The sequence below is a fragment of the Aedes albopictus genome, chromosome 1, assembly GCF_035046485.1.
Source record: "Aedes albopictus strain Foshan chromosome 1, AalbF5, whole genome shotgun sequence".
NCBI lineage: Eukaryota > Metazoa > Arthropoda > Insecta > Diptera > Culicidae > Aedes > Aedes albopictus.
Genome location: NC_085136.1, coordinates 87,520,825 through 87,532,962, shown reverse-complemented (window position 1 = coordinate 87,532,962; position 12,138 = coordinate 87,520,825). Strand labels below are relative to the sequence as shown.

The 12,138-nt window shown below is 41.6% G+C and overlaps 1 protein-coding gene across 5 annotated transcripts in view; it reads left to right on the top strand.

Moving 5' to 3' along the window:
- The window catches only part of LOC109427441 (putative uncharacterized protein DDB_G0277255), a 79,977-nt gene that overhangs the window by 29,587 nt on the left and 38,252 nt on the right, over positions 1 to 12,138 (top strand). For 3 of the 5 annotated variants that reach the window (XM_029854883.2, XM_062844937.1, XM_062844935.1), the window contains exons 3-4: positions 103 to 347; positions 10,225 to 10,625. In XM_029854883.2, coding sequence (XP_029710743.1) covers positions 103 to 347; positions 10,225 to 10,625 — 646 coding nt within the window. The remainder of the gene's footprint in view (positions 1 to 102; positions 348 to 10,224; positions 10,626 to 12,138) is intronic. The other 2 variants (XM_029854884.2, XM_062844938.1) reach the window with 1 other exon arrangement.

The following is a 12,138-nucleotide window of genomic DNA, read 5'->3' as shown; positions in this document are numbered from 1 at the left end:
TTATTTTTGCTATTCTGTTTCTTCCTCCTCGGTCGCCTCGCCGTCGTCGGTGGTCTGGTCGATGTGGTCCGGTCGGTCTTCAATGGATGCGTCAACCCAAAGCAGCGGAAAACAATTTAAACCGAGCGAAAAAATCATCCACCAAATCGGTGAATCTGCAGCAACAGCAACAACCACAACAATCTGTGTTATTCAACCCGCCACCTCATTCCAAACATCTGGACGTTTGGCTGGCCAACGCCATCCGAGGGTTGGAAAACAGCTCCAGTCAGGATTCGCCCGATCAGCTGGACAGTCCAACGCCGAAGGGGAGCTACGGGGAACCACTGTCGCTGCCGCCCAATTTGGTGAGTACCTACAAGACATATGTTTGTTAATGAATTTTGTCGCCTCCACCCACAGCTAAAGCAGAAGTGGCGTGGCGTGGTTGGCCTTGCGTGAGGTAAGCCAGGTGGTCGTTTTTTGGCATTTCTCTTTGTTTAGTGTTGTTGATATTGGACTACATGCGTCTTGTAAGCACTAGGAAATCAAAATCAAAATTAGGAAACATGCATTAAGCATTTTCTTTTTCCGAAAAAAAAAATAGATTTTACAATACAAAGGGTTTATGTAGCCACAACTGTAAAGTCACCATGCTGAGGGTGACGGGTTCGATTTCGGTCGGTTCATGTATTTTTCGTAATGGAAATTTCCTAGACTTCCATGGGTATAGAGTAACAATTTGATGCTGTATAATCGTACTTTCAACCAACGAAAGCTGAGCACAAGTTGTACAATCCTTTATTCAGCCCCTAAACATCTATTTTTTTGTGATTTTATCGAACCTTAACCTGGTTTGAGGTTCACTGAAAGGCTGATTAAAGGCTTAATATGCGCTTAGTCAGCAATCAATTAAATTTATTAAATTTGGTTAAAAATAAAAAAATAAACATTTTTTTAAGTTATTTCCACTTTATACGGCTTTCTTTTTCCAGAAGAGATGTTTAGGAATGTATAAATTAATCTATTGGAAAACTGGGAGTTGAACTCGAAACTCCTGATTTAAAGTCACTCACCTTGTCACCTACACCACACACAAATGTATACATATCCTTGAAAACGAGAGCAATGCTTGTGGAATCTGAATAATCAAGAACATGAGTTGAACTAAACCTGTATTGAGGTTGAACAAGCTATGTGAACTCTGTGAAAACACTGCTTGGGTCAGCAGTCAAAAAATATTTGATTAAAGGTTTAACAACAGATGATTAATTCTGCATATTGGTGTACGTTTCAAAGCTGGTTACAGAATCGAATAATATTCTAATAAACTTGATATTCAGCTATCTTTGAATGCTGATTACAGAGGTTGAACAAGAAATACTTCAGACCAATATTCAGCTGTCATTGTATTCAGGCATTGCCACTATTAATCAGCCAATGTTCAGCTAATACTCTCACTGTTCAGCATTCATTGTTACTTGGGTATCTTCGTGCGTCTGCAACACCAAAATGCCTGCCACATGCAAAATGGTCACTGGCAGAGGAACCTCACAGTAAATAAATGTGGAAGTGCTCATAGAACACCTAGCTGAGAAACAGGGTTTTTTTTTCCCAGTGGGGAATGTAACGCTTAGAAAAAGAATAAGCAGAACACAAAGTTTTAATGGGTGTTAGGAAAGCGTTGAAGGGATTTCCGGAGCATTTCCATGCGTTTCAAAACGTTATAATGACTTCAGGGGGTTTCAATGATTTCAATGAATTTCAGAAAGCTTTTAAGACTTTTTTGCTTGCTCCTCGAGCATTTAAGGTCGACCTTAGGTGGTTTCAAGAATGTTCCCAGAGAGCCAAAAAAGAAGATTCCAAGGGGCTTCAGGAATTTCTGAAATTCATCTAAGATCTCCCATGCAACCCCCTCGGATCCCATGTAACGCACCTGAGAGGGTCCGAAAACCCCCGAAAACTACTCCGTAACGCTTCCGTAATGGCTCTGAATCTCGCTGACGATGCTCTGAAACTTCCTGAACTGCCTCCAAAATTCCCCTTTAACCTCTTTGGATCTCATGTAACACACCTGAGAGGTTCCGAAACCCACGATAACTCCTTCGAAAACACCCTCAGGCCCCCGAAAACCCCCTTGAGATCAGAGGGTTTGAAGGCGATTTGTTGAGTTCCAAGGAGGCTTCATGGTTTGGATGCGTTTAGAGGGGATTCATGTGCGTTTCTGGGATATATACGGATTTTCCAGGGAGCGTTCAAGATGATTCAGGGGGTTTCATGAGGATTCTAACGGGGTTTCAATGCGATTTAAAAGGTTTTGAGGGTACTTCGGGGGACATTCAAGGGGGGTTTAAGGCCTGTTTCATGAAACTCAAAAAGCAGTTGTTCAGCCCACCGACTTCCTTCAGGGATTACTCCAGAAGTTTTGTCAGGATATATTACTGAAATTAACTCAAGGATTTCTCTGGTAGTTCCTGCAGATATCCTTTCATGATTTTCTTCTCGGATTCCTCTAGAAGTTTTTTCGAAGATTTCTCCAGGAGTTTCCTCGATGGTTTTCTTTCAATACTCCTTCAAGGGTCTCTTTGGAGTTCATTTAGAAATTTCTTTAGAAAGCTCTTCAATGATTCCTCCAGGAACTTTATGAGGGATTGATTTAGGATGTTCTTGAGTGATTCCTCCATATTTTTTTTCGTGGGTTCATTCAGGGATTACTTCAAGAACTCCTTTAGAAGTTCTGGAAGTTTCTCCTGCACCAATTTAAGGGTTCTTCTAGATGTTCCTTCAGATATTGCTCCAGAATTTTTTTTCTTGATTTTTTTCCAGGAATACCTAAGGGACACATCTAGAAATTTCTTCATATTTTCTCCAGAAATTTATTCAGGGATACTTCTGAGATATTTTTCAGGGTTTCCTCCAGAAAGTTCCCAAGAGATTTTTCCAGTAATTCTTGCAGGGATTCGTCCATGACATTTTCTAGGAATTCCATAAAAAAAAATCTCCAGGAATTCTCGGAAGAATTTTGCTTGGTGTTTTTTGAGGAACTTCTCCTCAAATTTTTTGGGGAACTTCAGAAACTTCTTCCAGGATTTTTTTCAAGGCTTTCTCATTGAGCTTCTAGAATTTCTGGATGGATTTCTCAAAAGAGTTAGTCAGGGATTCCTCCGGTGACTCTTCCAGGAATTTCTCCAGGAACTCTTCAGGGGTTCTTGTAGAAATTCGTTTAGAAATTTCTATTAGAATTCTTTATGTGGTTTTTCCCTTTTCACCGCAATCCTTGAAGAACTTCTTAATGAACTCCTTCTGGAATTCTTCCAGAAATTGCTGCTGGTATTTTCTTGGAAATTTTTAAGAAATTTTCCTTGGATTTTCATATGCGAAATCTTCAGGAATTTCTTTCAATTTCCTCCAAGGATTTTTTCCTGAAACTCTTTCTACTGGAACTACTTCGAAGACACTTCAGGAACTGCAGAGATTTTTCCTGGAATTTCTCCAGGAACAGCTTCTGTGATTTCTCTAGGGTTTCTTCGGGGATTTCTCTAAGAATTCCTTTTTGAACTCCACAAGGAGTTTCTTTGGACTTTGCTAGAAATTTTTAAGGGACTTCTCCTGGAATCGCTAGAAATGTTTCTCCAGGAATTTCTTCGTGATTTTCTCCACGAACTCCTCCAAGAATATTCCCAGACAACTTTATAGGAATTCCTTCACGGATTCCTACTTAATTTTTGATGTGGATTTTTCCTAAGATCATCATAATTTTTTTCAGAGATTACTCCATGAACTCCTTCAGTGATTTACCCAGGAACTATTTTAGGGATTTCTCGAAGAATTTCTTCTTGAATTCCTTCTGTTTTTTTTTCAGGAATTTCTCTTTGAATACTTAAAGATATTTTATTTGGAGTTCCTTGAAGTTTTTTTTTCGGAAATTTCATGAGTGTTTCTTGCGAGAACTACTTCGGCGTGTTTTTCCAAGAACTTATTCGGGATTCGTTCAGAAATTCCTTCAGACATTTCTGAGTTCCGTCTAGGATTTCTCCTAGAGTTTATTCAAAGATCTTTCAGAGATTCCTCCTGGATTTTCCTGATATTTTTCAGGGATTTTTTAAGGTATTCATTCAGTCCGTTTGGGTGTTATAAGTGGGCGTTAACCGATATCCAAGTTTCCGGGTCCGTTGAAGCATTGACTCAGAAAGGGGTCAGGGGGGGGGGAGAGTAGCTGACGAAAAGTTGCAAGTGCCGGGGCTGGGCTCGAACCCATGACCAGACCATCCACTTATGAAGTGAACGTGTGACCACTACACCACGCATCCCCGCCTGGGAATACCTTGAGAAATTTCTTTAGGATTTCTTTGAGGAATTCCTCAAGGAATCTCTCTAGTAGTTCCTTCAGAGAATTCTCCAAGGACTCCTCAAGGGAATATTCCTAGAAATCGTTTTAGAATTTTTATTTGAAATTTCTTGATTTTTTCATAAACTCCTTCGGAGATTGCCCCAGGATCTCCTTTGGTGATTTCTGTAGGAATTCTTTAAGGAATTTTGCGAAGATTCTTCAATTTTCCCTGGAATCCAAGAGTTTGAGAGATTTCTCTTGGAATTGTATGAGAGATCTCTTCCGGAACTCATTAAGGGATTTACGAACTCCTGGCATTTCTACAGGAATTCGTAGAGAGATTTCTTCGGAAATAACAACTGGAATTTTTGAAGGGATCTCGCCAGGAGTTTTATGCAATTTTTTCTCTGGAATTTCTTGAGGGACTCCTTCGGGGATTTTTCCAAGTTTTTCATCAAGGATTCATCAAGAAGTGCTTTAGGGCTTTCTCCAGGATCTCTTTTAGGGATTCCTTCAGGAATTTCTCCTTGGAATCTTTCAAAGACTTTCACGGAATTTTTTGAGAGATTTCTGCGGGAATTGCTGAGGAATTTTCTCCTGTAATTACTGGAGTAGTTTTTTTCAGCATTTCTTTAAGAACTCTTTCAGGGATTCCTCCTCAGGGATTTCTCCTGAAATTTCTTGAAAGATTTTCCCAGGAATTCCTTCAAAGATTTCTCCAGATCCATTTCAAGGATTGAACAAATCCAGGTATTTTTTAAGGAGTATTTCAGGATTTTCACCATGAACTCTTCAAGCATTTCTCCAGGAACTACTTCAGGTGTTCTTATAGAAAATCGTTGCAATGTAAATACCTTAAGGGATTCCCATTGGAATTTTTTCAACTATTTCTGCTGAAGTTTCTTGAACAATTTTTCCTGTAATTCCTTGAGGGATTTCTCTTGGAATTTCTTCATTGATATATTCAGGATTTTTTTCATGGACTTCTCCAAGGATTTCTCCTGGAATTTCTTCTTGAAATCTTCCAAGAATTTCTTGAGCTATCTCTCTAGAAAATCCGCCTTGTGTTTCTCTTGGTGGTTATTCAAGGATTCCTTTAGCCGTTTTTTCAAAGATTCCACCATCAATACCTTCAGGGATTTCCCCTGCTGTTCTTTGAGGAATTTCTCCTGAAGAGATTTTTCCCGGAACTCCTTTGAGGACTCCTTCAGTAACTGTTTCAGGGTTTACTTCAGGAACGCATTTTAGAAGTCCTATAGGAATTATTTCAGAGGTTCCTCCAGGAATTTCTACTTGTAATTCATCAACAATTTCCGCAGAAGTTCATCTGGAATTCCTCTAGAAAATCCGTCAGAGGTATCTATTTTATGAAGTTCTTTCAAGGATACCTCTACATATATGTTTTTTCAGGGATTCATACAGAAAATCCTTCGAATGCGGAGCGGACCTGGTGTAATGGTTAGAACACTAGACTATCGCGCCGAGGACCTGGGATCGAATCCCACTCCCGACAAACCCTAGTAGTTATGATTTTTTGAATTTCGAAAATAGTCAAAAGTACCGGGGCTGGAATCGAACCCATGACCATCCCCTTATGAAGGGTCCGAGTGATTTTGAGGGGCTTTCAGTGGCATTTAATGAAGATTCAGAAGATTTTCAGTGGATTTCGGTGGTGTAATAGTGAGTTTTGAGGGGGTTTCAGGAGTTCTATTATTTTGATGATACATTTTGTATCACTGCCTTCAGCTTCAGGGGACATTCAGAGGCGTTTTGAAGCGTATCATGTTGTTTCAGAAGGATTTCAAGACGTTCCAGACAGATTACGCTTGTATCCGCTCAATCCGATCAGGGGAATGCGTGAAGTTTCTTGCGTAAGCATTGAACTCACCAATGGACAGCACATAGCTGCACTAGGCTGTGCAAGCATGAGTTGCATTCAAACTCACAAGTTATGCATGCAGATCCGATAACTTTCGTTCAAGAAAGTTTTTCTTGATATGTGCAGTTAAACACAGTGGTCGAAGTTGAAGAAATTAACGTTTAATGAACTGTGGCCCATATAGCCGAGGCGGTAAACGCACGGGTATTCAGCATGACCATGCTGAGGGTGACGGGTTCGATTCCCGGTCGGTCCAGGATCTTTTCGTAAATTTCCTTGACTTCCTTGGGCATAGAGTATCTTCGTGCCTGCCACACGATATACACATGCAAAATGGTCATTGGCAGAGGAAGCTCTCAGTTAAAAACTGTGGAAGTGCTCATTGAACACTAAGCTGAGAAGCAGGCTTTGTCCCAGTGAGGACGTTACGCCAAGGAGAGGAGAGGAGAGGAACTGTTTTTGAGGAGAGTGGGAATTGAAATGAACAAATATTTCTTAGTTTGTAACAATCAACCAGTTGCTAAGTACGTCTACGTAACCAATAGTATCTTCGATGTCGATTACACCAATAGTTTTTGAGAGCCTTACATTGTCCCAACTCGCTGATTCTTTTCCGTTAATCAACCTTGTCCCATATCTTAAGTGCTTCAACTGGATATCTAAGAAGATTTTGCCTAAATAAAGGTCACAGTTACCCTAAGGCATTGCAATGAGTTTCAAGAGGGCTTCAGAAGGGGTTTCAGGTTGGATTCAGGAGTGTTTATGGGAGTTCAAGTTTTCAGGAGGTTCAGGGTGTTTAAGGGGGATTTAAAGCTTCCGAAAGCGTTGTAGGAGCTCGAAAGCTTTACTGGAAGTTTTAAGTCGTTGTAAATCAGTTAAAGGCCTTCCAAGATCTTTTGCGGGTGTTTCAAAAAAGTTTCAGAGGCTTTTCATGTGTTTTAGGGCTATTTCATGAGACTCCTTAAGGCCACCTTAAGTTCCCTTGATCACTCTTGGCACGCAATGGAATGCATCCGAAATATTTCTAAGCTCCCTGAAAATGAAAGTCTCAAAAACTTCTCTCTAACTTCTCAACACGCTTCGGAATGCCCCTGAAACTCCTTGAGTTTTTAATAAATGTGTCTGAAAGCCCTCGAAGCTTCCTGAAACGACACTTAAATTCCTTGATATCTCCTGCAAGCCTCAAAAACGCCCATTTTTAAGGGTATAAAAAATGCCACTGAATTCTTCAGAGACGCTAAATCCACTTAACTTTGGAAATAAGCACTTGCATTGTATTTGATCTTGATCTTGCGGCCTTTTGACATTTGTACTTTGTGCATGACCCTTTGTTAAAGATTCTTTAATCATCATTTGAAATTCCTGTAACCTCTTATATCCCCTTGAATCCCGTTGAAACCCTCTGAAACCGCTCTGAAACCACTTTGAAGCTCCTTTGAAACTGCCTGAATACTCCTTACATCCTCTGTGAACCTTTGAAACCATTACTGTGTAGGGCATGGCGGTCACAACAAGCCCTCACATTATCCGGGAATGGCCCTGACTGCCCCTGAAAACCCTTGAACTGCCAGAAATGACCCTGAATTCCTTTGACATTCTCCTGGAACCACATGAAACCCACTGAAATGCTCTCGAAACGCGTTTTTACCATCTGAAACGCCCCTGGATCCTCGCAAGATCTCCCTGGAGTTACAGTGTCTATAAACTGGTTAACCATAAAGCTTTGCTATCATTTGTGAGTCCTTTAAGTTCAGGAGTTTAGGACATCTACCATGGTATCTCGGATTTGAAGCGAACGTGATGAGGCCGGTGATTACTAATTGAATTAGAAACAATTTATCGACAGAATATCAAGGACGAACGGACTGCAGGACGCTAAAGGATCAGAAATCCCTATCGACATTGGTTATGTCAAGCAAGAAGTAAAAGAGATAATTTTGGACAATAAGAACTACCGAAAGCGGCTTGGACAACTGCTGTGTGTGTTGGTGAACAATACACCGTACATTTCGGCGGTCGTCTCCATCCTTAATCGAAAGCAAGTTGTCCTACACAATACGACTGGAACGTGCTGAAACGGGTGGCTCAGTACTTGAACTGTACGAATGACTACAAACGCTGACTGGGCCGAAAGAAGACCGGAAGTGAAATATCGGATTTTTTTATGAAGTTCAATGGTTGAACCATTAGCTGAGCATGAAGGAAGCAGACAACTGCTGAGGTGAAGTTCGTTGACGTTTCGCGTATTTGATTGAAGCGTCTTGTCTTCTGAAGGACTTTAACGAGAACCAGAAAAACCTTGTCTTACCCCAAGTAACTTTTTTTTAGCCAAATAGTCTAGAAAAGGTTCTTGGAAGCATCATAGAACCAAAATTAAGTATATTTGGTTTTATGAAGGTTTCCAAAACCTCTACAAGACCAATCGAAATGTTACTTAGAGTATGAGGACAACCCAACTAACATTTTTGCTGTATAAGAGCTTAATCGACCACTTTCACATAAACGCTTGCTCCAAATGCTTTTATGCAGCAACTTTTGCTAGTTGGGAATCAGAGTGCACGGCAGATGTTTAAATCAGAAAAAAATCAGCAACAAGACAAAGCAAAATGCTTCCATTTTGCACGGAACATAAAAGAAAAAGTAAAAGACGGAGCGAACCTGGTGTGATGGTTAAGGCACGCGACTATCACGCCGAGGACCTGGTATCGAATCCCACTCCCGGCAAACTCACAAAATGTGAGTTCTCCCTTCGGAAGGGAAGTAAAACGTGGGTCCCGAGATAAACTAGCCTAGATCTAAAGATCTCGTTCATACAGGTGAAATAAAGAAAAGGCCAATTCGCGTACTGCTCCGCAGATGAAAAGCCTGCTGATCTGCCGACTAAACCAATAGGAAGGGGTAAGGAAGGTCAAGTTTTGGGCTATGTGCAGTTCAGAGGCCTCGTGTTTCCTAGCAGGGCTGCTTGTCCCAGGTGCGTTCCAGAAATGATTAAGGAGTTTCAGAGGCGTTCCATGTATTATCGTGGACGCCACATGAGGTTTCACGAGGATTTAGAGGGGTTTTCAGGGAGTTTTAGGGACGTTTCAGGGTATTTCAATGTATTTCAGTAGCGTTTCAGCTGGTTTCAATGAACTTCTGTGACGTTTCAGAGTATTCCAGAGGTTTCCCATAAGTTTCTGGAACATTCCAGCTAGTTTTAGGAGTGTTCAACCGAGTTCAGGAGCGTTCCATGAATGTTCAAGGAGTTTCAGGGGCATTGCAGGCAGCTCTACAACTGGGTATTCTAGGGGGTTTCAGGAGCGTTACAGGGGTTTTCCAGATGTGTTCCAGGGTGTTTAAAAGGAACTCAGGGCCATTCCAAAGATTTTCTTAGGGGTTTTAGGAGGTCCCAGTGTCGTTTCAAAGTGTGCTCCATGAACGTTTCAGGTGTTTCAGGGGTTTTCGGGAGTGTTACAGGAAGTTCCAAAGGGTTTCAGGGTCATTCCAGGAAGTTTCGGAGGGTCCCAAGGGTGTTCTAGGAGGTTTTAAGAAACGTTCTAGATGTCCCCAAGGAATTTCAGTTCCGTTCCAGTAAATATCAGGAATATTCCAGGGAGTTTTAGGGGGTCCTAGTAGCGCTACATGGGTGTTCCAGAGACATTCTTCTCGGTCCATCAGTAGTTCACCGGTAATGCGGGCGCTCCCAATGAAGTTGGGAGAATTGTATATTCACCTATCGAGCATCCAATCGAAAGTACCTTTCGTAACGCACTGTATTACTAGATTACCATAGTGTGCTATTTAGCTTAGACTCTATACTGGCAATCGGACGATTATCAGTCGCTTCTAATGGATCATCGTGTGAGTTTAGAGTTTAATCTGAAAATTTAAGAAGTTCGTTTCTTGGCGTAATTCATACCCAGATGTCTGATTGTTTCCAATAATAGGCCTTGAGGCCGCCTTAAATGTTAAATATTTGGACCACTCCTTCCCGTCGAAGACAGAAAAGTTAAATAAATAAAAATCGCCATTCCAATTTTTTTTTCCCTCCTCACAGAACTACCTTGACGGACCGAACTCGTCATCGCCATTCAGCACCGGTCTGTTTTCGCCGACTCAACTGCTGCTGCAACAACCGCCCCCAATCGGCAGCAGCAGTGGTATCGGATCGATTGAGCTGGGCGTTGGAGGTGGCGGAGTCGGGGGCTGCGGCGGCGGCGGCGGAGCAGCTGGTGGTGTCATTCAACAGAATCCGTATCGATTCGGTGGCGGCAGTGGTATCTCCAGTCATCAGTATCTGCTCAACGACAGCAGTGAGTTTGCGAGCCTTCCGCCACGGATCAACCATCAACAGCAGCAGCAGCAGCTGCACCAGTCAGCCGGAGCCGCAGGACGGAGAAATCTGCTGCAGCGGAACCAGAGTTCGTCGTTTCAAGACCTGTTGAATGCGCAAAGAATGTGAGTACCATTATTGTTTTGCTGAGCATGGGGCGGGAATTTGGGGTGAAATGTATCACAATTGGACACTTGAAGGATGGGTTGAAGGCCATGAGTCTGTCCACGTCTACGCCACTGTTTACTTTCCACGTCGAAAACCCCAATTCGGGCATGGAATCTCCTGAATGTAGCAGAGTTCACGCTTAAATTACTTATTATTTTATAACTTTATTGTTATCATGAGGATGATGTGCATTTCCCCCGATCCTCCCTCACAAGTATGCGACTCGGTGTCAGTGTGGCCGTATTTGCTTGCTCTCCTTATTCACACTGTTGGCGGATGACCGCTTTGCTTCCTTGCGGTACCACATGAGATGTGTGTGATTTGCGCAGAGGCGCGATTCATGCACCGTTGAATATGGGGACGAAATTTGAATATCATTTTCAAAGTGCTTGGTACACTCATCATGATCGGAGCGGTCGTCGATTGTTTGCAATAAAATTGCCGTCATTTAGAGTGATAATTCCTTAAAAATTGCAATGCAGTACATGCCGCGTCGGTGCATGAAGAAGTTGATGAACTGTTGAAAACGTGATGATATTTGGAATCCGTTAACTTTTTTCATGAGTATTGAGCCCTACAAACAAAAATAACTGTTTAACAATTTATAGAGCAAACGCCTTTGGATGAAAGTCGTTTATCTGTACAATAAACAAAATTCTCTACAGTATGAAAAGTGTTGGCAAATATTCTATTTTTTAGGCTAGAATGGCGTCTGGTACGCGAGAATTTGCGTGCATGTGGGACTGGGGAAGCAAGGGACGATCTGACCAAGGCATACCGAGGATGAATGAATATGCTCATCACACACCTGAGTAGAGTCGGTAGTATTTTTTTTAGTCAAATAGACTAGAACAGATTCTTAGAACCATCATAAAACCAAAAAAGGTATAGATTTTAAGATGGTTCTGAAAACCTCTACATGACTAAATGGCCATCAACATGTTACTTGGGAGGGCACATGCACAGTGTGCGATTACGGACCAACTCCAGGGACAATTTTTTCGAACTTAAAAACAGTGACAGTTAGTTAAACATTTTTTGAAAAGCGAAACTTGTGCCTGTCTAAGTCTGTCCCGATCTTTTTGTGTATCCCCTTTAGCCTCGATAGGCGATGCGGCGTCGACACCATGCGAACTCTTGCAAAAATTCTAAAAGGAACTCCTGGTTGATCTTGGTTGATAATTCTAGAGGAATCCCAAATGAAACTAGTGTAGGAATCCTGCAAGCAACATCTAGGATTTTATCATGAAATCTTTCCGGATTTCTGGAGCTTATTTCGGAATTCTTCTATCAACTTTTTCCAGGATTCCTCCAGGAATAACTGCAAGGAATTCTACCATAGTTCCTTTTGCGAATCCTTCAAGATTATCCACTGTGATCGCATCAAGATTTGTTTCTAGATACTTTTACGAGAGTTTTTCCCTAAATTTTGTGAGGAATTCCCTATGGGATCCCTTTTGATTCCGGAAA